At 40.0% G+C, this 27454-nt stretch overlaps 1 protein-coding gene across 1 annotated transcript; it reads left to right on the top strand.

The window, feature by feature from the left end:
• The first annotated feature begins 949 nt into the window (after positions 1-949).
• Positions 950-15355, top strand: pde11al (phosphodiesterase 11a, like). The gene is made up of 20 exons (XM_030072108.1): positions 950-1792; positions 2749-2907; positions 4448-4537; positions 4844-4984; positions 5206-5270; positions 5982-6102; positions 6990-7065; positions 7171-7238; positions 7370-7462; positions 8053-8103; positions 8295-8441; positions 8535-8642; positions 9185-9294; positions 9382-9472; positions 11480-11580; positions 11827-11904; positions 12005-12068; positions 14423-14497; positions 14817-14900; positions 15014-15355. Exons 1-20 carry the CDS (start codon positions 1019-1021, stop codon positions 15353-15355), a joined length of 2838 nt encoding a protein of 945 aa, XP_029927968.1. The 5' UTR covers positions 950-1018.
• Positions 15356-27454: the final 12099 nt, after the last annotated feature.

The following is a 27454-nucleotide window of genomic DNA, read 5'->3' as shown; positions in this document are numbered from 1 at the left end:
CAATGTTTGCTTGGAGCCAAGCGCCCTTGAGTTATTCAGAGTTATTCACTGGGCAAGACAGTCAGAGCTGCCTTCACAATTACAGCCATTCCATTCAAATCCACTTCATTCTCTCTCTCTCTCTCTCTCTCTCTCTCTCTCTCTCTCTCTCTCTCTCTCTCTCTCTCTCTCTCTCTCTCTCCCTACAGTACACATAGATGTATGCATTTATATTTCACAGATACAGTATATGCATATACATAAGTTGAGTCAGTTCATTCAGATCAGTCAGTGGTCTCAAATCCCTCGCCATGTATAATGTGGTCAAAGGCGCTAATAAATAATGCTACAGTTGTGCTTTGAAAAACTTCAAAGTATGTTATATAGCTGCTGCCCTCTGATTCTGCTTAAAGATGCTTGGTCTTGTTAGATTCTGAAGTCTTTGTTTATTAATTTCTTTAAAGCCAAAACATGTAATATAATTGTTCTTTCCCCCCCTATTTATATATTCCTTTAGTTTGGTTAATAAAACTACACATTGACCAAGGGCTTTGCGCGATACATTCAATAAACCCTGGCTTCCCTGCACGTTTTATATGTAAATGAAACATCAAACTCGTATTCGGTTTTGATTGGAGCCTTGCAGAGAGTGTCTCTGGTGGTATATAAAGAGAACGAGGGAACAACCACCCCTGCAGTTTTTTTCTTTCTTTCTTTTCGGTTTCTTTGGAGATTATATAGGTGCCGTGTTTTTCTACATCTTTGCATGGCATTTTACAGAAATCCCCTGGGATGTTACTCAGCCTCTTACAGGGGTTATCAGTCTGGTCTCAAGTGAACCAGTTTCCCTGATCCATTGACCATTTTTACTCCTAGTATTATGGGGTGAAACACGATGGGATGGCTCAGAGGGGGAATGATTTTTTCCTGAGGACATTACCACTCTGAGAACCTCGACTGAAAGCGCCTCACACTCGTCTAACTCCTGTCATTCTGTTACATTTGAGCGTCTCCTTCAGTTCTCTCAGCTGCTTTCACCATGACAACATTTGACTTCTCTGATGTGGAGGCGTTTTTGGATTGCCACCCAGATCTCTTCGAGGAGTATCTGCTCCGAAAAGGGAAATGTGATACGGTTAGCAGGTGGTTGAAGGAGCATCAGCCGTCGAAAGTGTCCACCTCCGAGGAGAAGCGCGGGGCTCCCAGGGACCCGCTGTGGCAGAGCAACCCAGACGGGCTCCGGCGCAGGTCGTCCCATATGGAGCTGCGGCGGAACTTTGCCCGGTCCAAAGCCACGACTGCACACAGGACCTACGACGAGCATTTCAGCCTCAGTGAACACGAGTCTCAGTCCAGCATGAGGCGCCGTGCGCTCTTGCGCAAAGCCAGCTCCCTGCCTCCGACCACCGCGCACATCCTGAGCGCGCTGCTGGAGTCCAGGGTCAACGTGCCCCAGTACGCATCGAGCGCCATCGACTACAAATACAGACTCAAGGAAACCAACGAGAGGGAGTTTTTCTTGGAGTTAGTCAAGGATATCTCCAATGATTTGGACCTGACAAACCTCAGCTATAAGATCCTTATCAATGTGTGTATCCTGGTGGACGCGGACAGGTGCTCACTATTCCTAGTGGAGGGACCTGCGCACAAGAGGACATTGGTGTCCAAGTTCTTCGATGTGCACTCAGGCACCACGGTCCGACCATCCTCAAGCACCCTGAACTCCAACGAAGTGCAGGTGCCATGGGGGAAGGGTATAATTGGATATGTGGCCGAGCATGGAGAGACTGTAAATATCCCAAACGCATATGAGGTAAACGTCCACATTTTTATTTTAATATTTAGACAGACATGAGTCATTTATAGTGAGAGAATATGTAGGCCTAACGAGTCAATGCCAAGAGAGTTCATGTGACGTATGAGTCAGGTATAGTTTGTTAAATATTCACAGATCCTGATGGCAATAACACTAAACACCGGCCACAAGAGTCTGCACAAAATTTCACATTAGATGGAAATATCATTTGAGCTGATATTTTATATTTGTTTTTTTTTTTTTGTTGTTGTTTTTTTCTTTTCTTTCTTCCCCCCCCCCCCCCCCCCCCCCCCCCAAAATAAATGTTATTCCTTGTCCCACCTGGCTAACTTTTGTGCGTCATGGCTCGCACAACTCAAAGAAATGGGGCAAACATTCTGGTAATCACCTGAATTGTGTTAATTAATAAACATGACCAGCTGTATTGAACAGAAGGATAGGGAGTTAATCGTTTTAATTCGTGCAGCTTCCTACAAGCCAGGTCTCTCTCCGGTACCCTACCAGTTGTGTTCAACATCATTATATCATGGCCCTGGGCTCCTTGGGAGGCTAAGGCAACATGATGATGCGGGCCCCCCTGAGGTCTATTACTGCAATAGTGTGGATATATGTCAGTGGCAGGCATTACTGTGCCCCAGTTCATAGTATAAACTACAGGCCTAGAGCCGCACGCCCTCATGACAATATCTTAAATAGAAGCCCAGAATTACACTAAATAAATAAGTCGTTAGAAACAAACTATCGGTCTGTTTTTCGATCAGATGTTGGACACAAGCAGACAGAAAAACGAATATTGTGTGTTCGTGTGGGGCTATAGGTCTGTGCCAGGATGTGAACTGGCGGTTATTGAACACACATGAAGTCTTGAGGTCCTTATGTGTGAGTGTGTGTTTGAGTGCGCGTGCATGCGTGCGTGTGCGCAAGTGTTATATGTTTTCTGTGCACTACTGCAGGATCATCGCTTCAGTGATGAGATAGACAAGCTGACAGGCTATAAGACCCAGTCCATCCTTTGTATGGCCATCTGTAACAGTGATGGCGAGGTGATAGGTGTTGTACAAGCAATCAACAAAAACCCAATGGGCACTCCCTTCACTGAGGACGACGAGAAGGTGAGAAATGCTGTATTTTCCCCTTTATTTATAATATCTTGGTTCATGCTCATGTCATCACTGAATTCATTTTCATGTGACATTCATATGATCCTCCCCTCTGTATTTTGTCTATAAATTTTACAAAAAAACTAGTGGGCATGCAGGTAGCATTCATTTTAGCCAGCTTGTTAATAGATAGGTGGTTTTAATTCCTATATTAAGGGGATTTTAGGGATTCTAGGTGAAAATTTATGCCCCCAACCTCCTCCACACACCACCACCTCCTCATGACTAAGATTCTCTTGAGTTTGGCAGGTTTGCTGGATAAGTGGCTGTACTTGGCATCTCCTCAAAGGGTATGGAGATAGGTTAAAGGGCCTCCTAAGGCAGCAAAATATTAGAAAAAAGGAAGAGGGGGCACAAATGCTAATGCAAAAAAGATGAAACTGCATGCAGAGAGAGAGAGAGAGAGAGAGAGAGAGAGAGAGAGAGAGAGAGTGGGAGAGTAAATATGGTTGGCTGTGCAATGCATACACTTAAGGCAACACAATTGCTGCCCGAGGAAGGCAGTACTCATTCAAAATGGGTTCACTAAAGTGTGCATGTACATAGCTGCACTTACTGTTCCACAGCCTGTGTGTGAATTTTCATCCTCACAGCCTGTCGCTGTACAAATAATGTATTGGACATTTTCTTGGTGTGAATGATTCTGGGCTTCCTGTGCAGATGGGCAGTGGGACATTAAAGGAAGCCATGATGTTTATTCATCTCACCCTGGGTAAATAAGAGAGCAAAACAATCAAGAAAACCAAAATAAAGAGGCACATCAGTGGCTGAAGGAAAACTTTGGACCATGTAGTCATCACTGTTTTACGTTTATTTACAGTTGCTGACATCAAGCTTTGATGAGAGATCTCAATTTGTCCACAAGGTGGCACAATGAATTTGGGGAAAGTCATATTCATTATCAAAATGTCATTATACTCATATTTAAAAAGCAGAAGACAACTTTAAATAAATGTTTTTTTGAGTTTGCAGTAATTCCAGAAACATTTTAATGTATAATACACATGGATTCATCTCTGGTTTCATGTGAGTGTGCTATGTGAATCTAACTAGGAGAAAACACAGGAAAACATATTTTCATTAGTTTTGTTGCCACAAATGTTTATATTACAGCTGCATAGTAATTTAAATCGCTACCTTTGTGCTACAATGTAGTCAAAAATAGAAACATGCTTTGATTTGACAACTTATTTAAACATTCAGTGGCCCTTGATGTCTTTCTAGATGCATACTTCCTCTGAATCAGTGCTTCATTAATATCAAGTCTGTCTGAGAGGAATCAGTGTGGAGAATAAGCTAACTCCTTTTTTCTTCCTTCATCTCCTGTCCCCTCACACACACACACACACACACACACATACACGCTGTTCTTTTTGTTTCTCTGTGATAACCTTTTGTTTGTCATACAAATCCATCGCTAACGTGTATAGATTGCCTTCCACTGTTATTTGTTTTTAATATACCATTAATCTACATTAATCACTCATCTCAGGTGCTGCAGATGTATCTACCATTCTGTGGAATATCAATCTCCAACGCCAAGCTGTTTTCCGAGTCTCGCAAGGAGTATGAGAGGAGCAGGGTGAGAGATCAAAAACTGCTAATTTCACAAGACACAGTAACAGCTTTTCAGCCACTGGTAAATTATATGTCACATGATTGATGATCACAAAATTAAATACATGGAAATACTGGCCACTGGTCATTCATATCACTTCAGGTGATCAAATTAACACATACAGCTCAAGAGGGATGTCACTTTCTTCATCACTGGTTAATAAAATTATCCTCAATAACCCTCCATCAGCATGATCTGTTTTGATAAATATGTCAATACTGTGTTTGTGTAATGAGCATAGGTCAGTGGAGGCCTTTGTTCTACCCTTAGGCTCTGCTGGAGGTGGTGAACGACCTGTTTGAGGAGCAGACTGACCTGGAGAAGATTGTGAGGAAGATCATGCAGCGAGCCCTTACCCTCCTGCAGTGTGAGCGCTGCTCTGTGCTGCTCCTGGAAGACATCCACTCACCTGTGAGACCTCTGATTCTTTTTCAGCTTTGCTCTTTCTCCCATCTCACAGATGTCGCTCTCCAGTATAGCAACTATACCTCCTCCTATACTACTGCCTCAACATACTATACTTGCCTTACATGAAAATCCTGCAGCCTGCCTGGTGCAGGATCTTCTTATTATTGCGCACACTTTACTGGGTGTTGTTAAGTTAGTTATAATGATATGTATCTTCTCTACAGGTTGTGAAATTCTCCAAGACATTTGAGCTCATGTCTCCTTTGTGCAACATGGACCGTGACATCAGGTGAATTTCTCTATCAGAAATAGTGAGCTGATTGATTGATTGAGTTGTATGCCACAACAGCATTCCACACTTAGGACAGAATATACCAAAACTCAAAAACCATAATTCTTCAGCCTTTGCTTCACTTAATTATATATGAGTGCTGAACTGCAATTTTTTTACTCACCATGTTAGGTTTTTGAAGCACAATGTGAAACTATTGTAGCCAAATTTGTGATATAGAACACTAAGCACTGATTTTTATTAATAGTATGAATAGGTGTAATAAGGTAAAAACAGCACAACATTTACAAAATATTGGTAAAAGGCCCATTCAAATTTTGTGTTGAATTATTGGTACATGTTCAAATTTAAAGGAAAGAATTTGAAATCTGTGTCAGTTAAACTTTTCAGGAGAAACCATGACAAACTGTACCGTGGGCTAAAAACTTAAGTACAAACCAAATCGTGAAAAGTCGAACCATTACGTGCCTGAACGACTGTCATCAATATGGAGAATGTGATATGACACATCTTTGTGCTATAATCCAGTTAAAGCGTTCATACTGGCCCATGGCATCTAAAGAAGACTCTGCAATAGCCTCCATACTACAGAACATAACAAAATTTTAAATGATTTACTCAAGCTTTACTGCGGTCGTATTGGATGGAGTTTGTTGACCGGCTCTACCTGAGAGTGTTGTCTCCTGTTTGTGTTGCTTGGCCCGGCAGCATGGAGAAGCTGTCCTGCTCTGATTGGCTGATCAATAACAGCATTGCTGAGCTGGTGGCTTCCACAGGACTGCCCGTTAACATCAGTGATGTCTGCCAGGACCCGCGCTTTGATGCTGAGGTGGGGATCTGTCAGTCTCGATCACACATAGACTCACTGCTTTGTGTGTGTGCCTGTATGTGCAGTGCATGCACAAATGAATGAGTGCCTATACACATGCACACATACAGTAAACACCTTGAGTGTAAAACTCAAACTCAAGAGCCATAATGGACCCCAGGAAGAGTAGCCTGTCACTTGTGTGTCGACTCATGGTGGTCCACAGTAGACAACAAACAACAACGTCTGGGGGGATTCCACAAACAAGGATTTGCAAGTTAGTCAGATAAGTGTCACTGAATATCTTCTGAAATTTTCTCTATTATTAGCAACTATCATCAGAGATAACCGGATCATTATCCTAAACCTAATATTCAGTTTTACACATTCAAGTCGCTATCACCAGGCTGTTGCATAATCTTTTCCACAGTTATCTGGCTAACTTTCTAATGTGGAATACCCTCCCAGTCTATGAGGGAACAAACAACATCCAGTTGTCAAATCCATGTAACTGTCACTGAAAAATCAACACTCATTAACACTGGAAAATGTGTTTTGTGGATTCAGTCTGATCTTGAAAATCAGCACACCAGCATCACACAGCAACTTTCATATGTGGTCGTGAGTTGACTGGAGTGTTGTTTGTCCCCTCAAAGAGCTGATAGAGCCATATGGGCCTATAAAACGATCTAATAGTGTTAAATTAACTCTGACAGACAAGTGCGCACACACACACACACACACACACACACACATACACACACACACACACACACACACATACACACACACACACACACACACACACACACACACACACACACACACACACACACACACACACACACACACACACACACACAGCCAGTTCTCAGTCTTGGTCTGTTGTCACTCTCTTTTCACTCCAGGCGGATCAAGCCTCAGGGTTTCACATCAGATCAGTGTTATGTGTGCCTATCTGGAATCGAACTCATCAGATAATTGGTAGGTTGGCCTGCAATTTGTCATCCATTCTCATCGGAAAACTCCTCTTCGTGTTGCAGCCAATCAAAAACAAAATTTCATATTGATTTCATATTTGTTCCCTAGGAGTTGCACAAATTCTCAATCGCCTGGATAGGAAAACCTTTAACGATGCAGATCAGAGACTGTTTGAGGTGAATTTCTTTAACTCCACATGAAGTCTTTATTTGAATTTGCATTGTTTACATACAAAATATTGCAAATATTGCAAATGATATTTAATATTTTTTTCTATGATTTCTTTTTTTTGTGTGTGATGACACAGGCATTTGTGATATTCTGTGGGCTTGGAATCAACAACACCATGATGTACAATCAAGTTAAGAAGACTTGGGCCAAGCAGTCCGTAGCACTGGATGTGAGCATAAAAATACGCTAATTAAAACTAATCCTAACACTCAAATCTACAGCACTCATTAGTGTCTTCACCTTTGTTATGCTCCACTGCTCAGTGCCGAAGCAGAACAGTCACATTATCCTGAGCATCTAACATGGTTTTGCTTCTCTAACCATAAATATTTCAGCTATTTTCAATAATTCATTGTAAACACATGGGTGCAGGCTGCTCACCTCTCATCAAAGGCGAGACACACTCCTGTATTTATGTCACATAACCTCTGCTGTTTCTTTAAAATGCTCGATGGAAAAATGCTGCTTCTGTCAGAAGTCGGAGCCTAAAATTTCTGCAACAAATTGGTTTTAAAAGCTGAGTGGTTGTATTTTCTCTCACCCTGATTATGTAACAAGATGAGTGGGAAAGACGCATCAATTATGCAGTTGTCTTTGCCCTTTCAAGAAGTAATTACAATACACAATTTAGAGATGATAATTAGAACATATTAGGCTAATGCTTACCTAATTAATGTTACATAGACAAACAAAATCCTTTTTCAGCAGCTTATTATTTTGCCCAACATGTTTGTTTTTTTTGTTTGTTTGTTTTTGTAGATGCTGTCCTATCATGCTACCTGCTCCAAGGTAGAAGTTGACAGACTTAAGGTAATTCTGTGTGATAAGGAACTGCAAAACAACTCCCCCACTATGCTGAGTTTTTGAATTATTCTGAATTATATTAAAAACTAAATCTGGCACCTGTCAATGGTTATTTGGATTTTTCTTTCTTTTTATATTGTTGTACTTCCTCCTTTACTCTGTGTGTGTGATTGACAGCTCTGGCCTTTCCCCTTAAGGCAGCCAAGATCCCCCTGAGCAGTGAGCTAGGCATCGACGAGTTTCACTTCAACGACTTCTCTCTGGACAATGACGCCATGATCACCGCTTCTCTCCGGATGTTTCTGGAACTTGGTGTCGTCCAAAAGTTTAAAATTGACTATGAGGTAAGGCGCCAGAAATAGGTGCTCACACAGGTGCTGTATCTGATACACACAACACCGTTTAACATTTGGCTTTGTCCTTCTTTGTGTGTTCAGGTTTTGTGCCGCTGGCTTCTGACTGTGAGGAAGAACTATCGAACTGTGGCGTATCACAACTGGAGACATGCCTTCAATGTGTCCCAGTGCATGTTTGTCATGATCAAAGTATGTTTCAAGCTAAGTCAAGACATTTATTTACATGGCCTTTAATCACAGATAAAGTCTCAAAGGTATTCACACACCCACAGTTAAACAGAACAAATGACACCACAAACAGCAGCACACCTCCAATCTTAAACCTACAAGGAAAAAATTTACCAAGCAAACCACATTAGGAGGGAAAATAACTGAAGACACTTTGATCACAGACTCACAGACATGGTTCCACCTTCCAGGGCGGTCATATGTGTGAGTAGTACCAAGAGTGTGTGAACAAAAATGATATTTATGTTATTAGTTAACCCTGTAAACGTTACATTCCTGCAAATGAGGAGCGATCATTGGAAATTTTTGAGGACATAAACAAAGGTTGAGGAAGATGATAATATATTGATGGGTTTGACATCCAGACCACTTTTGGTGCCATGCTATTGTTGAGTTTCTTAACTTGAAGATGGACTCTGAAGGCTGTGGAGAAAAAGTATTTAAATGTTTAGATGTAATCGTTTCTCTTTCTATCTAAAAAGAACTTCTGTTGCTTTTGACAGACAGCCGGCTTCCAGGCGATCCTGTCGGATGCAGAGATTCTGGCATTGATGGTCGGCTGCCTGTGTCATGACTTGGACCACCGAGGCACCAACAACGCATTTCAGGCCAAGTGAGTCACTAGGCAGAGGTTGAGGTACAATGCAGAAGTAAGGTGTGTCAGGTGGATTTACCTGCACTTCTGTGCTTTCCCCTGCAGGACAGGCTCTGCTCTGGCACTGCTCTACGGGACATCAGCCACCCTGGAGCATCATCACTTCAACCACGCAGTCATGATCCTACAAAGTGAGGTGAGATCCCTATTTACTGAATTTCAACCATCCTGGGCATCATGTAGGTCATTTTGGGGCTGTATTTCCAGTTGCTGTATCAGCTTGAATTGGGACTGTGAAACTTAAAGGAATGCTACAATATTTTGGCAAATACCTTTTTTTTTTTTTTTTTACAACTTACCCAGACTGAGACAAGAAGTTTGATACCATTTTCTCCTCTGTTCGTCCAGTGGTTTGGTTCCTATGGGTAGCATTTCATGTTAGCTTAGCATAGTGACTTCAAGTCTATCGGGGTAATTAGCCCAGCTCCGTCAAAGTGACACAAAAAACCTTACCTTAGCAACTCTGAAGGTGTCTTATTTACATTGTGCACCATGTGTATTTGAAATACATGCCCGGCTAGACCTAGGCTAATGACTCTGATAGACCTCAAGTCTTTATGCTAAGCTAACACGAAATGCTACCCACAGGAACCGAACCACTGGAAGTACAGAGGTGAAATTGGTATCAAACATCATGTCTCACTCTGAGTAAGTCAGAAAAAGGATATTTTGCACAACACGTTGGAGTATTTCTTTGACTGATGCTGTATAGGGGAGAGTGGGGTAATTTGTGCCAAGGGGCAAGTAGTGCCACCCCTGTTATCTAGAAAACCATACAAGAAGTTGGTCATGTGACCACATATTTTTGAAGAGGCATCCATTTCACTCATCCTGCAAAGAAGGGAGACACATGGCTGGAGAGGTAAGCACATTTCAGTTCAAAAAACATTTTTTTGCCCTCCAAAGTAAAATCTCTATGATCAAGGTTTTTTGATTGCTGTGTTTGAACAATTATAGAAAACTTTGAAAACAGTTCACACAGGTTTTAGTACTTTAGTAAGCTACACCATGAGTCTATACAGTTAGCATGATGTTAGTTCAAAACAGCTGGGGGATGCATTTTTTTCAAAATGGCGGGCTTGGGGTAATTTGTGCCAAAGGGCCTGGGGTAAGTTGTGCCAGTGGCACAACTTGTGATTATATACTATATATTACTTTATTGTATTTTATTGTTATTGTACATTGTCTTCTTACCTTTGATCACTAAAACTATTCAGATTCAGATGAAGATGATTTGCAGGTGCTCATTTTGGAATTTTTATTTTGTTGTGGGTATGTGTTCATGTGGTGCTAGGCCTCGTTATAGAAAAGTGGCCTTTGATCTTGTTAAAATAATAAATAAATGTTAAATAAATAATTTTGTATTGAATTTGCTTTGCTTTTATATAGCATTATCATTTGTGAGATTAAAATGATCTGTTTTACTTCAATTATCAATGGCACAATTTACCCCAGTGTATTCTCTCTAATGACACAATTTACCCCGCACCGGGGGCAAGTTGTGCCACAAAACCACTTTTTTTTTTTTTTTTCGAAAGCTATATTTCTCAAACAGTTTATATAAGATCCAAAGTGATTGTTCCCAGGGATGCACAACATCCTAAACTACATGTGCATATTTTAGTTGGAGGCATTACTGTAATCCCCTCGCTTTAAAGGCACTTTAAGTAAAAATTGGCACTACTTACCCCACTCTCCCCTACTGTAACAAATTTCCCAAATAAATGTAACTTTGAATAATGACTTGAACAATTGCTTACTACAGCCATTAAATTTGAGTATTTTTAAGGGAATGATGGCACATATTTAGCTTTCCTCAGTGCATGTTGCTGATGGCTCCATGGTTTGCAGTGTGTGTCAGTGACCAGTGACCACCAGCAACATAATGAGGCTGCTTCATCTCAAGCGTAGGTCAGATCTTAGTTGGATCACCAGCAACTGCATCCTCCATTGATTTCTTATAACAGAGAGAAGAGAAAGTCTATACTCGTTGCTAATTAACATTGCTAATCAGGGCTCCAGTGACAGTGAACGATGAGTTTACCAATACGCAGTCTTAAAGAAGACACTATAGGTGCTGTGACTTATGCTTGCCTGCTTTTGCGTCCTTGCCTACTGTGGTGTGTCTATTGTTTTAAAACAGGGTCACAATATCTTTGCCAACCTCTGCTCTAAAGAGTACAGCAACATGATGCAACTATTGAAGCAGGCCATTCTCTCCACAGACCTCACACTGCACTTTCAGTGAGTCCCCTTTTTAAAATGGGCTAAGAGCTGAGTTATTTTATGGTGGGTGAAAAGTAAAGCTAAAAAATGTTACTGAAGATGATTAGATGATTATCCCAACCAAGATGGAAAAATTAATAGAGTTTTAGTCTGTAAAAACTGTCTGGGTAAAATGCTATCTTGAAGTATTTTTGTAAAGTACAGACTTCTGTTTGTTGTCTCTCCACCGTTTTTGTGTCCTTGACTGTCTGCGTGCATTGTAAGGCGCAGGACGAAGTTCTTTGAATGCGTTTTGTCTGGGGAATTCAGCTGGACAGATGAAGGACACAGAGAGGTTCTCAGGTATCTGTTCTGCTACAAAATAAACAACTTCCATGAAAAAATCACTTTAACTCTGAAAAGCATAAAAAGCTGCTAGAAATGAGGTCCATGCTGTCAACAGGTCCATGCTGATGACAGCGTGTGATTTGGGTGCAGTCACTCGTCCGTGGAAGATATCCAAACAGGTGAGACGCAACACCAAAAACATCTCACATCTGTGGTTTCAGTTTTAAGGGCTTGAAGGCTCTGAGGTAATTCCATCTGCTTCTCTTTCTTTTATATTTTGGGCCAGTTAAACCCCATTTAAACTTTGACTTTTCTACACACACGTTCAACCGAATTTTCCAATTTTCTTCCTAACTTAGTGAAGAAAAATGTTCACAAGATATAAACATCATGTTGTGATTGTGAAATCCTCTACCACTTTGTATTCTGCAGTTTTGTCTGGAGTCATTTTGACACCAGGCAGGCAGACATACAAGCGAAAATGTTAAAGTAAAAATCCTTGTTTGCTGTTGTAAGTGATGCCAGTGTAAGTGCCTGTTTACATTCAGAATGAGCTCATGAGGATGTACTGCCAGTGAGGTTTTGGGTCACCTCTTTGACAATGTCACTGATGTGAATTAGCATGTGTTAGGTACGATAGATTTGTAGATTTGTAGATTTATTTATTTTTTAAAAGAAATGGGACAGTACATGTTAATGCACATATAAATGTAAACATGTGAGATTGTAGCCGTGCGGCTAATTTCCATCTCTAGTCCCATAGTCCCATAGATAGTGAGAACTAAGTATGATATTGACTTCTGATATGCGATAATCCTGTTGTCAAAGAGTCCGGGCAGTAATTTCAGCAGCAGTGTTTCTAGGGACCTTACACATTTTCTCTAGAATCAAAAAATGTGGTCCAGTAGCACATGCATGGTCGTTACAATCTTGGGCCCAGTGTTTGTATGAATGAGCGTCAGGTTCGGTGTACTCTCAGGCAGTACATGTGGGCAGCATGTGATGCCCAGTCCAGCTGTGCATGAGGTGGACACTTGGAAACCTGCCACATGAAACCCTGAACAAGAGCAATGTATGCAGACCTCAATGATGTTGTAGAGTGACAGTCAATGTGCTGAATAAGACATTGTTTTGGTCCTATAGAGGCTTACTGGCATGTTAGGACTGTATTGGGACCCAGGCGGGTAAGACATAAGTAGTTCTTTAGAGAAACAATTCCCAAAAGTTTGATCAGAATCAGTGATTATGGGAGGTGCTAGAAAAATAGGGTTGAAAATGATTTAAATGAGACATTTAACTACTCATGCTTGCTTCATGAGAAACTATGGTGAATTTTGGAACTAAACTGACACAATGTCTTGATTTCTTCTTTTTTATTTGCCTTAGGTCAAATTGACACCATGCATAATAACTGATGTGCTCTCCAATTACATGAATATTTTTTCCTAAATTTTAATGAGACCATTGGGCGCCTCATTAGCTCACCTGCTCCACCATGGGCCCCCTGTAAAGGCTATGTGTTTACTAAAGCAACCTGGGTTCGATCCAGTGCGAGCCATTCACTGCATGTCATCCCCCCATCTCTCTCTCCCCCTTGTCTTCCCTGTCTCTCTCTACCGTCCCCATCCAATAAAGCAGAAATGCCCGAAAACAAACAAACAAAAAAAATCATCAAAATTTAATGAGACCATGCAGGATTTTTACGTAATTAAAGCAAATCTCCTGTCAAACACTTAAAACATTCAGTGTTTCCATTTTAAGCTTTGCAACAGCACTTTGAATTTCATTCGCTTTGTCTGCCAGATGTAAATCACCAAGACTAATTCTTGTGTACATTGTGCAATTGGCAAATAAAGCGATTCCCACTCTGATTCTGATTCTGGGCAAGAGCGCTTTGATGTAAGTTGTACTTTTTTCTTTTCATGCTTGAGGATGGTCTTACAGATTTATGAGGTCCATAGTGGCTCCGTGTCTCATATTTTACATTTAAGGGTAATAAATTTGTCAGAAGGGAGGCTTTTAACAGTTGAGACAAGGACTGAGCAGACATTTTCTAATTCTGTGGAAATTTAAACAGTTTGGTCAATTTGACAACAAATATAAAATATGTAATTTAATTTCAGCATGAGAGGAGGGACACAACGCTGCTTTTGCTTTGTCCTCTGTGATCAAAGGTTTTATGTTTCAGGATCCTGCACATCTCTACCTCAAAAGATTTGAAAAAGTGGCCACTGCAGTGCATTACTTGAGAATGAATGTGGGAAAAATGCATCTTAGGGGACTGTATGCTTTTGCTTTCCAGACATCACACTGTCTGCCACAAAAAAAAAAAAAAAAAAAAAAAAAAAACCTCACACAGAGCTCTAGTACAAAAATACCTCACTGAAATCGTGACCAAAAGTGAAGTTAGGATTAAAATATCAAAAAGTTACATTGGACTTACACCCTCTCTGGCTTTGAGCCCCGTTTTCATGTCAGAAATCTTGCATGTTTGAGCTGTAAAGATAATGAGGATTTCCCTTGATATCCCCAGGTTGCAGAGCTGGTGACCAGTGAGTTCTTTGAGCAAGGTGACAGGGAGAGATCTGAGCTGAAGCTGACTCCAGCAGTAAGCCTTCAAATCCTCATCTTTCCTGTGATTTTAGAGCTCTATCCACTTGAATGAAGACCTATCAATGATAAATTCCTGTCGTGATCATTTGGGTTTATGTAAAGATCTTTTTTTTTTTTTTTTTTTTTTTTTTTTTATATATATATATATACAAAGATGCCACCATCAGTAACCAACACGGCAGGGGACAATATTCATAATGGCACTAGGTGTTTTTTTTTTTTTTTTTTTTGCTTAAAATTAAACTATTAAATGAAACTGTGGTTGCTGTTTTGATGGTGGATTATAATAACTAATGCTCATCACCTCTCTGCAGGCCATATTTGACCGTAATCGCAAGGATGAATTACCTGCCCTGCAGCTGGAGTGGATTGATGGGATCTGTAAACCCCTTTACCAGGTAAATAATACCTTGGAAAAACTTCAGTCAGGGTGAAATTATTATTTTGGAGTTGTTATTTCACCCCAGAATGTATCAAAATAAATCAAATATCTTGTACTGTGCACTCCCAGGCATTGGTGAAACTTAACAGAAAGTTGCAGCCAATGGTTGATGAGATAGATGCCAACCGAAGGAAATGGCAGGAGCTCTGCTCGTCCTATCAGCAGACACGCAGAGCCTCAGTATCCACTCAGGACCCTGAAGCAGGACAAAGTCAAGACTCAAGAGAAGATATACCAACCAATCAACACCCAGAGACCACAGAGAGCCTGAAGTCTGATGAGAATATCAAGAATGGGTCAAAACCTAAGGACAATGGAGATCTGAGGGGCGGTTCTTACACCGATTCCTGTCATGGTAAAGTGTCTGCCAGCAACATGACCTCTGGACAGCTGCTGGAGGAGCAAGAGTGAGAGGAAAGCGTTTAGCCAGTAAATGACTTAGATGAGTTCAGTGACATATACTGTGATTTACAAACACACGCGGTATCCTAAAAAAAAAAAAAAAAAAAAAAAAAAAAACCTGGATGATAGAACTGTAGTTTTTACACATTGAAGATTTTGCTTTCTCAAGTGACACTGTAGTAAACTCAGGTGTGGGGTTAGTTCCCACAGACCAGTCTCCATTGTCAGGGCAGTTTCCCAGTATCATTGGTATCATTTTCATCCATCTCTATCTATCTATCTATCTATCTATCTATCTATCTATCTATCTATCTATCTATCTATCTATCTATCTGGTTTAGTAGAACACTGTCAAAACCAAAGAGGGCCACTCATCATTGTGTTGTAATGGGAACTGCCTCAAAAATGCAAGCCCATTTGAATGCCTTTACAAAACAAAAAAACAGGAACCACTGTGATTTCCCTCTCTCTGTCACTTAGATTGCCATTATGAATGTAGATCGGAGCATCATGTTGTTCCTGAATGTTACCAACTCATTGGCTTTCTTACCTCAGTTGCAAATCTTTGGTCGCATGTACACAGTCTTTGCTGTTCCTGTAAATTGTTGTATGAATTGCATGTGTTTGTTATATCGGTACTGTGTGTTCCTACTTTGGGATGAAAACCTTTTCTTACCATTTCTTGGTAAGCCCAGTGTGTGGAGGATCACAATGAGTGTAACATAGATAAATAACTTTATCCAGGAAAGACCATTTGAGAGCTGTGATCTATTTTGCAACGGCATCCTGAATATAAACAATATATATGATATATACAGAAGGTCAGCCATTAAAAAATCTTGGGCTGATAATGGGCATTTGTGTGTGTGTGTGTGTTTGTGTGTGTAATTTTCCTTTGCCTGAAACTACTCAGGATTTATCTGAGAAAATAAAATTGACATCAGTTCACACAAATCGTTTTGAAGTAGTTACTGTACTGTAGGGTGAAAAAAAAAAACCCTTAAAAAGTTGCAGAAGAAATAAAACTAAGAAAATTTTCATCCAGCAGAAGGTGTAGATATTGTATGCGTCCATTTGGTTGTCTGTTGTTCGAGATTAACCATCACTGTGTTTTGCAATCTGGATTAGACAGCATGCTGATGATAGATATTACTGTAAAAATGCATGCGTCCTTTTGGTGTAGATACTGGACATTATCTTGATGCCTTTTATTGCCCTATGAGATTTGCTTTGCATGAATTTGAGAATATTGTTGCTGCACTGCTGCTGAGAACAGAGATCTCTATTTTCGATCAAAGACTTTGCCAAATTAATATAATCATTATTTTTCATATACTGGACCATTTATGCAAGATATACGATTGGCATTTTCTCTTGCTATTTATACATTGTCCAATAAGAATAAATAATCAATAGAAGACAAAAAAGTGTTCAATTTCAGATAAAGAGGGATAGGCTGATTTTACTGTAAATATATCTCCAACTGGTTTTGTAAATAAAATGCTTTGGCTTGGAAACTGTGTCTTCAATATGATTTGTGGTTTCTACATTTATATAACCAGTCATTATGATTTCCATGGCTACAGTGGCTCATTCTTTAGTGTTACTCTATTTTTGTTATGTAAAATAAAGTTCTGAATGGGGATGCTGGAGAGACATGATGTAAAACATAGATTATGACTCAAGTCCATAAAGTTATAAATGCATCACAACCACCTTGGTCTTTTAAGATGGGATATGCACACTTGTGGTGGTTATATTTACAGAATGTAATATCTAATATGAATATGAACTTTCTGAGACTTCAACTACATAACTGTTCCAACCTAAAACAAACAAAAAGCAAAGCAAAAAAAAAAAAAAAAAAAAAAGCACTGTGATTAATGCTTATTATGGATAGGTACTCTGTGTTAAGTATTCATGGAGGACTGGAACTAGTACAAAGAGGTTTCCTTATTTTCAATCCACATTTATATTGGACTTTACAAAGTGCTTTACAAAAAAATTCTATACATAAATAATTATATTAAAAGGCAACAAGTATAGAAAAGAGCATTCCAATAAAATCATAGAGGTTTTCCTTATGCAACAGCCAACCAACCAAGTTTCCTCATGATGGCTGCTCGCCAGTCTCTCTTATTTAACGTGTCACCATGGGTGAAAAAGCTGCTCGGACCTGTTCTTGGTGCTTCTACCACTATTTTTTATGTGCCACCACTGAAGTGGATGAGACAGCCCACACGCCTGTGAAAGATGATGAATCAAGATCCAAGTGTGATATGGTGCTGTTTGGTTTTTTTGCTGATCATCCTCATCTCACTTTGCAAATTGTTTCATTTGTTCAAATGAGATGAAAGAGGACAATTCCCACTTTGGAACAGGTCAAATGGCGTTTTCCACAGAGAATAAGTAATGCAATTTCATTTTTTTCAATGGTCTTTCGTGGCATTACTGGTTTAATACTACATCAGTTTTGAAAGGAAGAACACTGAATTACAAAGCATTTTAAAAATCTTAGTGACTGTAAAGTAAACCCACTAATTCATATTTTGAAGATAAACTCAAAGTATAACCAAAAGAGCAATGTTCATTTAAATCTCCTGCACAGAAAAATACCTTTACAACACCTCCAGCCTTGAAGTTATCCCATCCACAAAGCAGAGACTCCAACAAAGCACAGCTACAGCAGTACAGAGAGCATATTGTAGAGCGAATGTTTACATATTCACACAGTCTCTTTTACATCCTCGTTATTCATCTGTGGAGAGTGTTTAATGTTGATTTTAATGAGGCAGAGAGGTGAGGCAAGAGTAGCAGCAGCGGCAGAAGTGTGTAAAACTCAGTGTAGCTCAACATGCACACAGCTGCCAGCCGCCCAGCCACAGAGCCAGAACTGGGCCTTAATCTATAATTTAACATGGATTGAGTTTATTCTCCTCAGGGTCGATGATCACGGGAAAGCCGTATGGAGAGAGGAGGGAGAGCCTTCCAACCACATTTTTGATACAGAGCCTGGCTCTGCTATAGTCTTTGATCTCTCTCTCTCTTTTTCTCTTCCTACCACCAACCCCTTCTCTCCCTTTCCCTCCTGTTTTTTTTTTTTTTTTCCTGTCTCTGTCTGACACATACGGACACAATCTCTCTCCCTCCCATGCACAAACATGCACATTCTCAAACGGATGCAGAGCACTAAATGATTCGGCTAAAACAAACACCCCCAAGAGACTTCGCGTAATGTTTAATAACTTCTAAGATATTCATAAACATATTTTGTACACGGAGTCATTTGTGGGGAGGGGGGAGGCTGAGAATAGAAGCCAGCTAACCTCTGGTAACCTCTGAGAATGAGTTATAGGCACTGAACACTATTTCCGTATCATGAAACCTCCCTTTAATGCCTCTTTGTAAATCTGGAGGAAATGTCTGTTACCCATTTTTAGAAACTAGATAGTGGTAAGCGAAGCAATGCAAACGCATAAGCGTAAAGTAGACCATAAATATTAATACACACTTTCAATACAACTGTAATGGTAATGTGCCAGGAATAGCTTTGCTTGCTTCATGATTATTTATTATATTATGATGTGTGTGTGTGTGTGTGTGTTTTTTTTTTTTTAATGATACGGCACTGGAACTCTATTATGAGTTTTAGAAAAGATAGCACTGAAATACATCAGCATGACAGCTTCAGTAATGACATTTTTGCCAACACATCATTAATGTTAGAGCTTGTACACAGTTATGCATTGTAAAATACACACAGAAGTTACAGGTGCACACTAAAATAGAAAACATGATTGCACACAGATGTACATATTGCAAATTACAAATTCAGATAACTTATCCTCATATTTTTTTTTCTTAAAAGGAGAGCAGATGATCCATCATTATGTATCAATAAACCATCTTTGTTACATGGGGGGAATCTGTGAATTGTGTTTACTTGCATTTATGGTTGATAAGTGTATATTGCATGTCTGTTCATGATTATGCTGCCTGTAACCATCTTTATGCACTAAAATCAGGCAAACAAAACTTTAAACACAGTTTTCAGCCAACTGTAATAATGTTAGTTGTAAAATTATTTTGTAACCTATATTTAATATGTAAGTTACTAGTACTTATACATACAGTATGAGTATAATTTGTCTATTTGTTTAAGCTATAGACATACATTTTGTCTATATTAAGAGTTATCCTGAGGATCTTATGCACTGAATTGTTCAAGCTGAAAGCCACAAGATACAAAAGAAGAAAAGGATGTTCTACGAAAAGGAGGATCAGTTTCCAAACCTTTTGATTTCACATTATTCTGTTTTTTTTCTCCCAACCTTTTTTCTTTTTTAAAAAGAAAAGAGATCAGACTTCACCAATATATCATCACTGGACAGCAGATTGTTCACCACAAAGCCACAGCTGATCAGAAATGTCCATAGAAGTGAGGAACACAAAGTCACAGTGAAGTGTGTTAGGTTTTAAACTCATGATTCACTGTTGACATAAATAGAGCGATGGAGCTTTTTCTCTGAGTGGAGAAAAAGGCACAGCCAGCTTTGGAGCAAGCCTTTGAACATTTATAGCTCATCATTATTTCACTCTTTTTCTGACTGTAGGTCACAGGATAAGTTATTTGGACTGTCCAGAACAGATACTCATGACTGACGAGGCTGACAGGACAAACTCAGTCAAGATGCACTGTGCTAACTCTTGTACCGACTGCTGTACGCAGTGTGAGCCACCTGCCTCGGTGCGGGAGAGGCTCTCATCCTGGGACAGGCGGTGGAACGAATTCAAAACCATTTGGGAGATAATGACAACATGCCTGCCCTCCCCTGTCTACCCTGGATGGGCTCTGGCTGATTGTGAATGTCAAGTCACAGGCTCATATCCATGGAGCCAAATTCCCACACTGTGGGATTTAGATATTCCCCAACTGCCGAGGGATGTTTTAACATCAAGCATTCAAACGCACTATGAGAGTGACGGAGATGGAGACACAAGGCTTATTTGTAGGTGCCACTCCTCAGCTGTCACATGATGAAGTCTCAGACTCAGTGGAGATTTGTGTGTGTTTCCTCTTTCCCATTTATGGAGTTGCCTTGTCTGGTTGTCTGTCATAATCAAAGCATCCTCACTGTTATGACATGGAGATGAATAATTGATTCATGCAAGCGGCTCACTGGTTATGTAACAGCAGACCCAGTGAAGCATCAGACAAGGGCTCCTATCTGACACTGTCCTGCACATTAACAGAAATGTTACAACAGGTTTTAGATACCTGATATACATGTGAATTTACTTTGAATTATTATGATAAGTTGGATTTGGGTACTTACAGTGCAGACTTGAGAATGATTTGAACCAAAAAGCATTATATCAGGATGTGCCAGCTTTCTTTTCCATCTTAACGTTAGTTAACAAAGCCTTGGTGAGGATGTAGATCTGAAGGTTAGTGCATCACCTAAATCACAGTCTCTCTCTCTGTCTGTCTGTCTGTCTCTCTCTCTCTCTCTCTCTGTCTGTCTGTCTGTCTGCCTGTCGCTCTCTCTCTCTCTCTCTCTCTCTCTCTCTCTCTCTCTCTCTCTCCCTCTCTCAGGGCACACAGCATAAACTGCATTTATTTTTAGTAAATGATAGCCAAAGCAATAGGAGTCCTTGATGCAGTTAAAAGAGAAAAATGTTACATGACATTGTTCCATAACAAGCATGTTTGCTGGAGATCCTTGCTTTGGTAGAAGAAATGGCAAGCAATCATCCCGCTGAGGAAACCTGTCTAATCAGAACTGAGATGAGAAAACTGCTATTTTAAAAAAGCCTTTTTATGCTCATGCTTTGAATTCACACTCACTGAACACATGGATTTGATAAACAGCTTGAGCAAATCCTTTAAAAATGAATTGTTCACCAGGAGCTCATTTATTTTTTACAGGACACAAAACCTATTAGAGTGTATTAGAGTCAAGGAGACTGTAATCCAAGATTAAGGAAGTCATTTAGGGCAGCTGAAATGAGCATATTTCATGTTTTGTGACATAGGAAATCTGTATTTGGACATGGAAGCATTTGAAACTTCACTGTGGAGAAACTTCACTTTTCTTTATTGTTACTAAACTGTTTTGGTCATAATTTTGAATTTAATGAACACCGGCAAACGACTCTGAATGGGTTTTCTTTCTTTTTTCTAACCCTGCTTCTACTTGACATTTATTTTAGTTTTGCACCCTCCAGTGGTGAAGATCAGCACTGACATTGTTACAAGTGAACAAGCATATCCTCAAAAAAAAAAAAAAAAAAAAAAAATCAGATATCATGTTGAATAGAAAAACTGTGAATTCATGGACTTGCGTGTAAGGATCAAAACTTAAAAAGCCAAATGTGTAACATCTCAAGACTCAGATGAACTGCAAAGTTAAAAAAGGTGAACTACAAAGACAAGAGGGGGAGAGAGAGAGAGAGAGAGAGAGAGAGAGAGAGAGAGGGAGAGTGAGGGAGGAGCATGTACTTTTGACCAATGCCATGGAACTGACCAGAGACTTTGAAAAGAAGGAGGGCCGTACCAAAAGGCCCCTATCCCGCTGACAGCTGGGAACGCCCCTCCCTGATGACAGGCCAGAGCTGGATTCCTTCAATGAAAAGCCCTTTGATTGTTGGCAGGAACTCCTCTGGTTTGGCTGAATGGATGTCAGCGCTGTCAGAGTGATGGACGGGCGGGTATTTCACCCCTGATAGAAACAAGCCCCCTCCGGCGAGCCACTAACTCTCAGAGAGCAGGACCTCTGCCAGTCAACTTCTAACCTCTCCTCAAACAGATGGAAGCAACCACAAAAAGATGGAAAAGTGCAAGACTCACACAAACTTATCCATTACTTACCAGTTACAGAAAAAAATAAAATAAATAAAACAAATAATCCTGCTAAGGCAAGAATTATTTTAAGGCGGGTGACATTTTCCTGGACACTTAATCTTTTTCAAGCAGTAGTTGAAACAATATAAGTTCAGAAACTTTGAATTTATCCTCCTGAATATCACCATGAAAAGCCTATACAATCCACAGGCCTTTTCTGTGGTCAATATGGAGCACAAACTCACAATGATACATCCATTATTCATCAAGCCTGGGGATTTAAAAAAGAAAAAAATGCCTCTGGCCCCTCTCTGACTGTTAAGTATTGGCTAAAAGCTTTATTTTACTGAATGGGCATGTGCAGTTTTAGTAGAATAATCATAAACTGTTCCCAGTTTAAATGTTATGATAAAACCATGCCTGCATCCCCCCCTGACTCCAATGTCATTTCCTTCCAAAAGCCTAAGGGCTGCTGCAATGTTTATCATGTATTGCAGCCTTCAGAGGCCCCATGGACTAGACAGCACCGAAATCAGTATGTACGTCATGACTGGCCAAATTAAGAGCAAAACTGCAAGGCAGCACGGGTCCCTGCCCGCACTGAGTCATCACAGGTTACCTGTGAGACTCAATTATAAACATTGTAAACATGTACACCAAGCTGAAACCGCAAGTCAGTCAACAGCATTCCTCTGTTCTCCCGTTTTTTCTGGCTGTAAGTCTCTCCGTCCCTCTCACTCACACAAACATACGCATAATACATCAACTCAGCTCTAATTGTTTATACTGACTTCAGCTTAGCTCTGAGCTCCACACCATGAATCACCGCTAACAGTCATCATGGCAGCTCCTCACACACTGGTGGTCCCTTATATCACAGGGCATGAGCTTGGTGTTTGTTTGGGCATCGGGCCAACTCTGACCTTAGCACACTTGAATGCAACCGGGAAATCTCTGTCTGCACGAGGCCCTGTTTCCTGTCATCTTCCATCTTCAATTAAAAGGCCACTTTTAATTAATTAAACTAAGCATTGCTGGGACAGAAAATAGCGTAATGTGTTCATGGGCAACAAATGCACTTGAATGAACTGATATTTTGCCAGTGGTGGGGAAATTATAATGAAAGTAATTTTGACTTTTTTTCAGAAAAAAGGAAAAGCAAAATACTACTCAATTCTAAAAGAAGAAAAATAAATAAATGAAAAAATAAATGAATAAAAAAGAGAATTTAAAATGCATTTCTTTTGTTTGTTTGCTTGTTTGCTTGTTTTCTTTTTTCAAACAAATAGGGCGAATTTGGGGATATGTGAAGTATTATATCTAAATCTGCTTTCCACAGTAATAGCTGTAAAGGCTTTGAAACAAACAAACAAACAATCAAAAAACATACCTTTATCATCTCAGAATCATTCTGAATGCTACCAACAGTTTCTTATGCCATCACTTTGTGCATTTCATTTATATTGATTTGCCATCACATTTTACATGAGCCACAGTTACGTCTGTTGTGCATCTTCACAAATACAAACCAAAAAACCCTCCTGGAGCATGGTGAGAACAAATTTCAAAGCTGAAATTCAAAGGCAGTGACTTGTTACATATTGCATACTACATGACTCATTCAAATCTAGCTGTCACGCTGATTTGAGGGTAAATGTGATTAAAAAGAATCTACAAAAATAGGAGTCTTAAAATAGCAAACTCACTTTAGTTTGAGCGTTATGTGAAGTCTGTTTTAGGATTGAGTGACTTACAAAGAATCCGTTCGGGGTTGGCCTCAACTTGCCTCAGAATTGTTTTTATTCTTTCTTTGTTGGCAGCTGTGACACTGATCACCCTGAGCCCGTGTGACCAGTTGGGATCCCAGTGCAGCTCCAGCCCAACCCTTAATTCTTATAGGCTTTTTAAGAAATGCACATATAATATATTCTCCATACTCTTGCATGTCATTTTTACTTGCTGTGCGCATGGGCCATAAGCTGTGTGACACAGACTCATTTACTATTCCTGTTCACTGTGTGTTTATTTTGTTTGGTTGGGATTTCATGCAGCTGATTTATGCATTGTTCACATATTCCTGACAGGAGCCTTATTTGGTTAAAAAAAAAAAATGTGGGGGACAGAGCAGCAAAAGTTCTCTGTTTCTCATGCCAGTCCCTGTGAATTTTTTGAAAGATTCCAAATCTACTTTTTAACATTACAGTTTTGTTCCTGTCACAGCTCAAAGATTTGCAAGCCTGCCATCTGACCTCTATAAACGGACAAATCAGCAGCGATGAAGTACTGCAGACATTTTCTCCAAAAGATGTCTCTACTTTCCTCTCCTTAGGCACAGCGGGCTTTTCCCTCCAGCTGCTGGTGGTTAATTTATTATCGAGGCAAAAGCAAAGTTATTGTTGGGTGATAGAGGGCATGCCTAAATTGTGCAGATCTTTACGTTCCCAGCATAACAAAGCCATCATGGGCATTTATCGGCGTGATCCCTCGGCGGTCATGGTACTGGGTATTTGATGGATTTAAGGAGATATCTTCATTCATCGTCCTGTGCATCATTTTCAGACAGAGAACAGAGGAGGGGCAGTCATGAAAATGATTGTTAAGTAAAAGTATATATGAAGCACTATAACTATAACTATTCTGTGATTTTCACACATCCGGTAGTTATTACATTGTTAGGTTAACTGCAGAGATATTTTTAACAGATACTACACTGAATCTAATTGCCCCATTTTCGCTCACTGGACATGATTTTTTCAGTTCTTGCATCATGAGCATTGACTCAGTTCCCCTCAGAGAGAGAAAGAGGGGGATGGGATGGGGAACGCAAAGGTCTGAGAAACTCAAGACCTCATGGCAGCAGAGCACTCAGCCATCACAAGCACTTAACGTCTTTTAAACATGTTGCAGTTTTGTTTACCATTGGCTCAGTGTGAACAAAAGCTGGAGCCCTGGTGTCTCCACACTTACAAGGCCCATCCGAAAGCAGGACGGGAAATATAAGCCGGCCTGTGCTTGCCACTTCATTTCCTGGCTGGTAAGAGCCTGTTTCCTGTGCATCAGCCGAAACATGGCATTTCACTGGGGGGAATTTGCCACTTGTTCCCCCGACAGTATCCCCTCCTCCACTCTTGACTCAGCCCGAGCTGGACTCTCAGCTGCAAACAATTTATTTTCAGGACACACTGAGTAATGGCTTCCAGATTAGCTCTTGATAGGAGTCAAATTGAAAAAGACATTTTGGAGGATGGACAATGTAAATCACTTTCACATTTTGTCAGGTCCAGGCAGTTGTTCAAGGGAAAGGCAGTGTTTGTGGTTTTTCAGCGCTTTACACCAAAGCATGGAAAGCAAGCTATGGAAACTAATTTTCACACCCAGCAACCGTTCCATGGCAAGTATGAGACTGTCTCCTCGGGGAAAAGAGCTGTCTCACATATGAACAGAGCTGGCTTTGATAAAAATGAGCGCAAAAACCGGTGTCAGAAATGTGGGACAAACATTACATATCTTACGATGTTTTTCTCAACTTTTTGGAATATTTTGTTTCTGTTACGTCCCATTTAATTAGGAATTTGCTCGTTCACACATCACACCCTGAGACACGCATGCACATACATGGAACTGTCACAGTGCATTTCGCTAGAGATGTCAGAGGTCAACCACACAAGAAGAAGCATATTTATTGGCTATCACATGACCCTGTGTCCCTGTCTTTGCCAGTGTACCTGTGCAAAATAAAATACAACTTAGCAATTTCAAACTTGTCTGAGGCCATAAATTAAGTTGAATAGGCTATCAACTGCTGTGGCCTGTCTCCATCAATTAGCCAGATCTCACCACAGTGTGTTCCTGTCCCTTTGTTTAGAGTTACAGGGTCATTACCGGCCTATTCTGCTTTCTTCCAGATGGCAAGCAGGCGGGCAGGACTGAAGAGTTGGTTAGTCCCACCATGTGCTCATACCGAAGCCCATGGTGAGCATTTGCCCTCAGATGGCATGAGACTGCTAGAGACCAGATTGAATTGAAATGGTCCATAGTCAAAGGGGATAGAAACATCAGGTTGAGCTCCTGAGTGTCTTTGGCACAAGAAGAAAGCTTCAGATTCCCAGGACTCCAAAAACAAACTCCTCTGTAGTCTGAGGGAAAGCTTTCACCCAGCCATGTGGACATGGAGGGTTTGATCACAGATGGACTGGTTCCTGCAGCCGGGGGTGGAGGCTGTGGGGGGGTAAAGGGTTGAATCCTGATTGGATGTGGAGCCGATCTAAAGTTCAAAGCCTAATGCTGAGAGAGAGAGAAAGAGTGAAAGGTCAACAGACTGTGTTCGGTGGTTTGTGGAGCTGCATGCAATGAGAGGAGACAGTCAGCAGCTGCACAGTGACAAACAGACTGAACAATATGTTCGACAAGCCACCATCGCTAAATTCATATTCATTCAAATAATGCATGCCTGAAATTCAGATTATATGTAAAATCTGTCAGTCATTTCCAGTTCCATTTTATAAAATGGGGAACTGTTTTTTAGAATTTAGAGATGCTTTTCTGGAATGAGCACATTCCAGACACACACACACACACACACACACACACACAAATATATATATATATATATATATATATATATAACTGCCATCTTCAGCCATATATATATATATATATATATATATATATATATATATATGGCTGAAGATGGCAGTTGAGCAGAGGTTAAAGGATCAGTTTGTGCAGAAATGGCGTTATGAACTACAGAATATGTCCTCATGTGATTTATATTGTGAATTTAAAGAAGTTTTTAAGTTTGAAAAATATTTACTCTGTGAAAATAAGAAGTATAGTCAGGCCATCTGTAATCTCCAAACTTCTAATAATAGACTTCCTAAAATAATAGGTAGATATAAGGGTCTGGAAAGGAATGAAAGGTTTTGTAACCTGTGTAATGACTTCCACCTGGGAGATGAATATCATGTTTTGTTTGAATGTGAAAATTTAATTTTGTCCAAGACCAGAAATAAGTACTTGCCTAAATATTTTTTAAATCGCCCATCTATGTTTAAATGTATAGCTTTATTGAAGACTGATAATTTACAAACAATATGTAAATTGGGTGCTTTCTTGAATAAGGTTTTGCCACTCTTTAAATGATCAAGTGCAGGCTTGTTTTTTCTTTTTACTTCGACCTGTGATGACTCATTATGACTGTTCATCATTTATTTTGTATTGTTTGTACTCCATACCACAATTGTGGTGAAGAGTTAATAAATATG

The sequence above is a fragment of the Myripristis murdjan genome, chromosome 16 (assembly GCF_902150065.1).
Source record: "Myripristis murdjan chromosome 16, fMyrMur1.1, whole genome shotgun sequence".
In the NCBI taxonomy this organism is placed as follows: Eukaryota; Metazoa; Chordata; class Actinopteri; order Holocentriformes; family Holocentridae; genus Myripristis; species Myripristis murdjan.
Note: the sequence above shows the minus strand (reverse complement) of the source record. Positions and strands in the feature narration are given on the sequence as shown.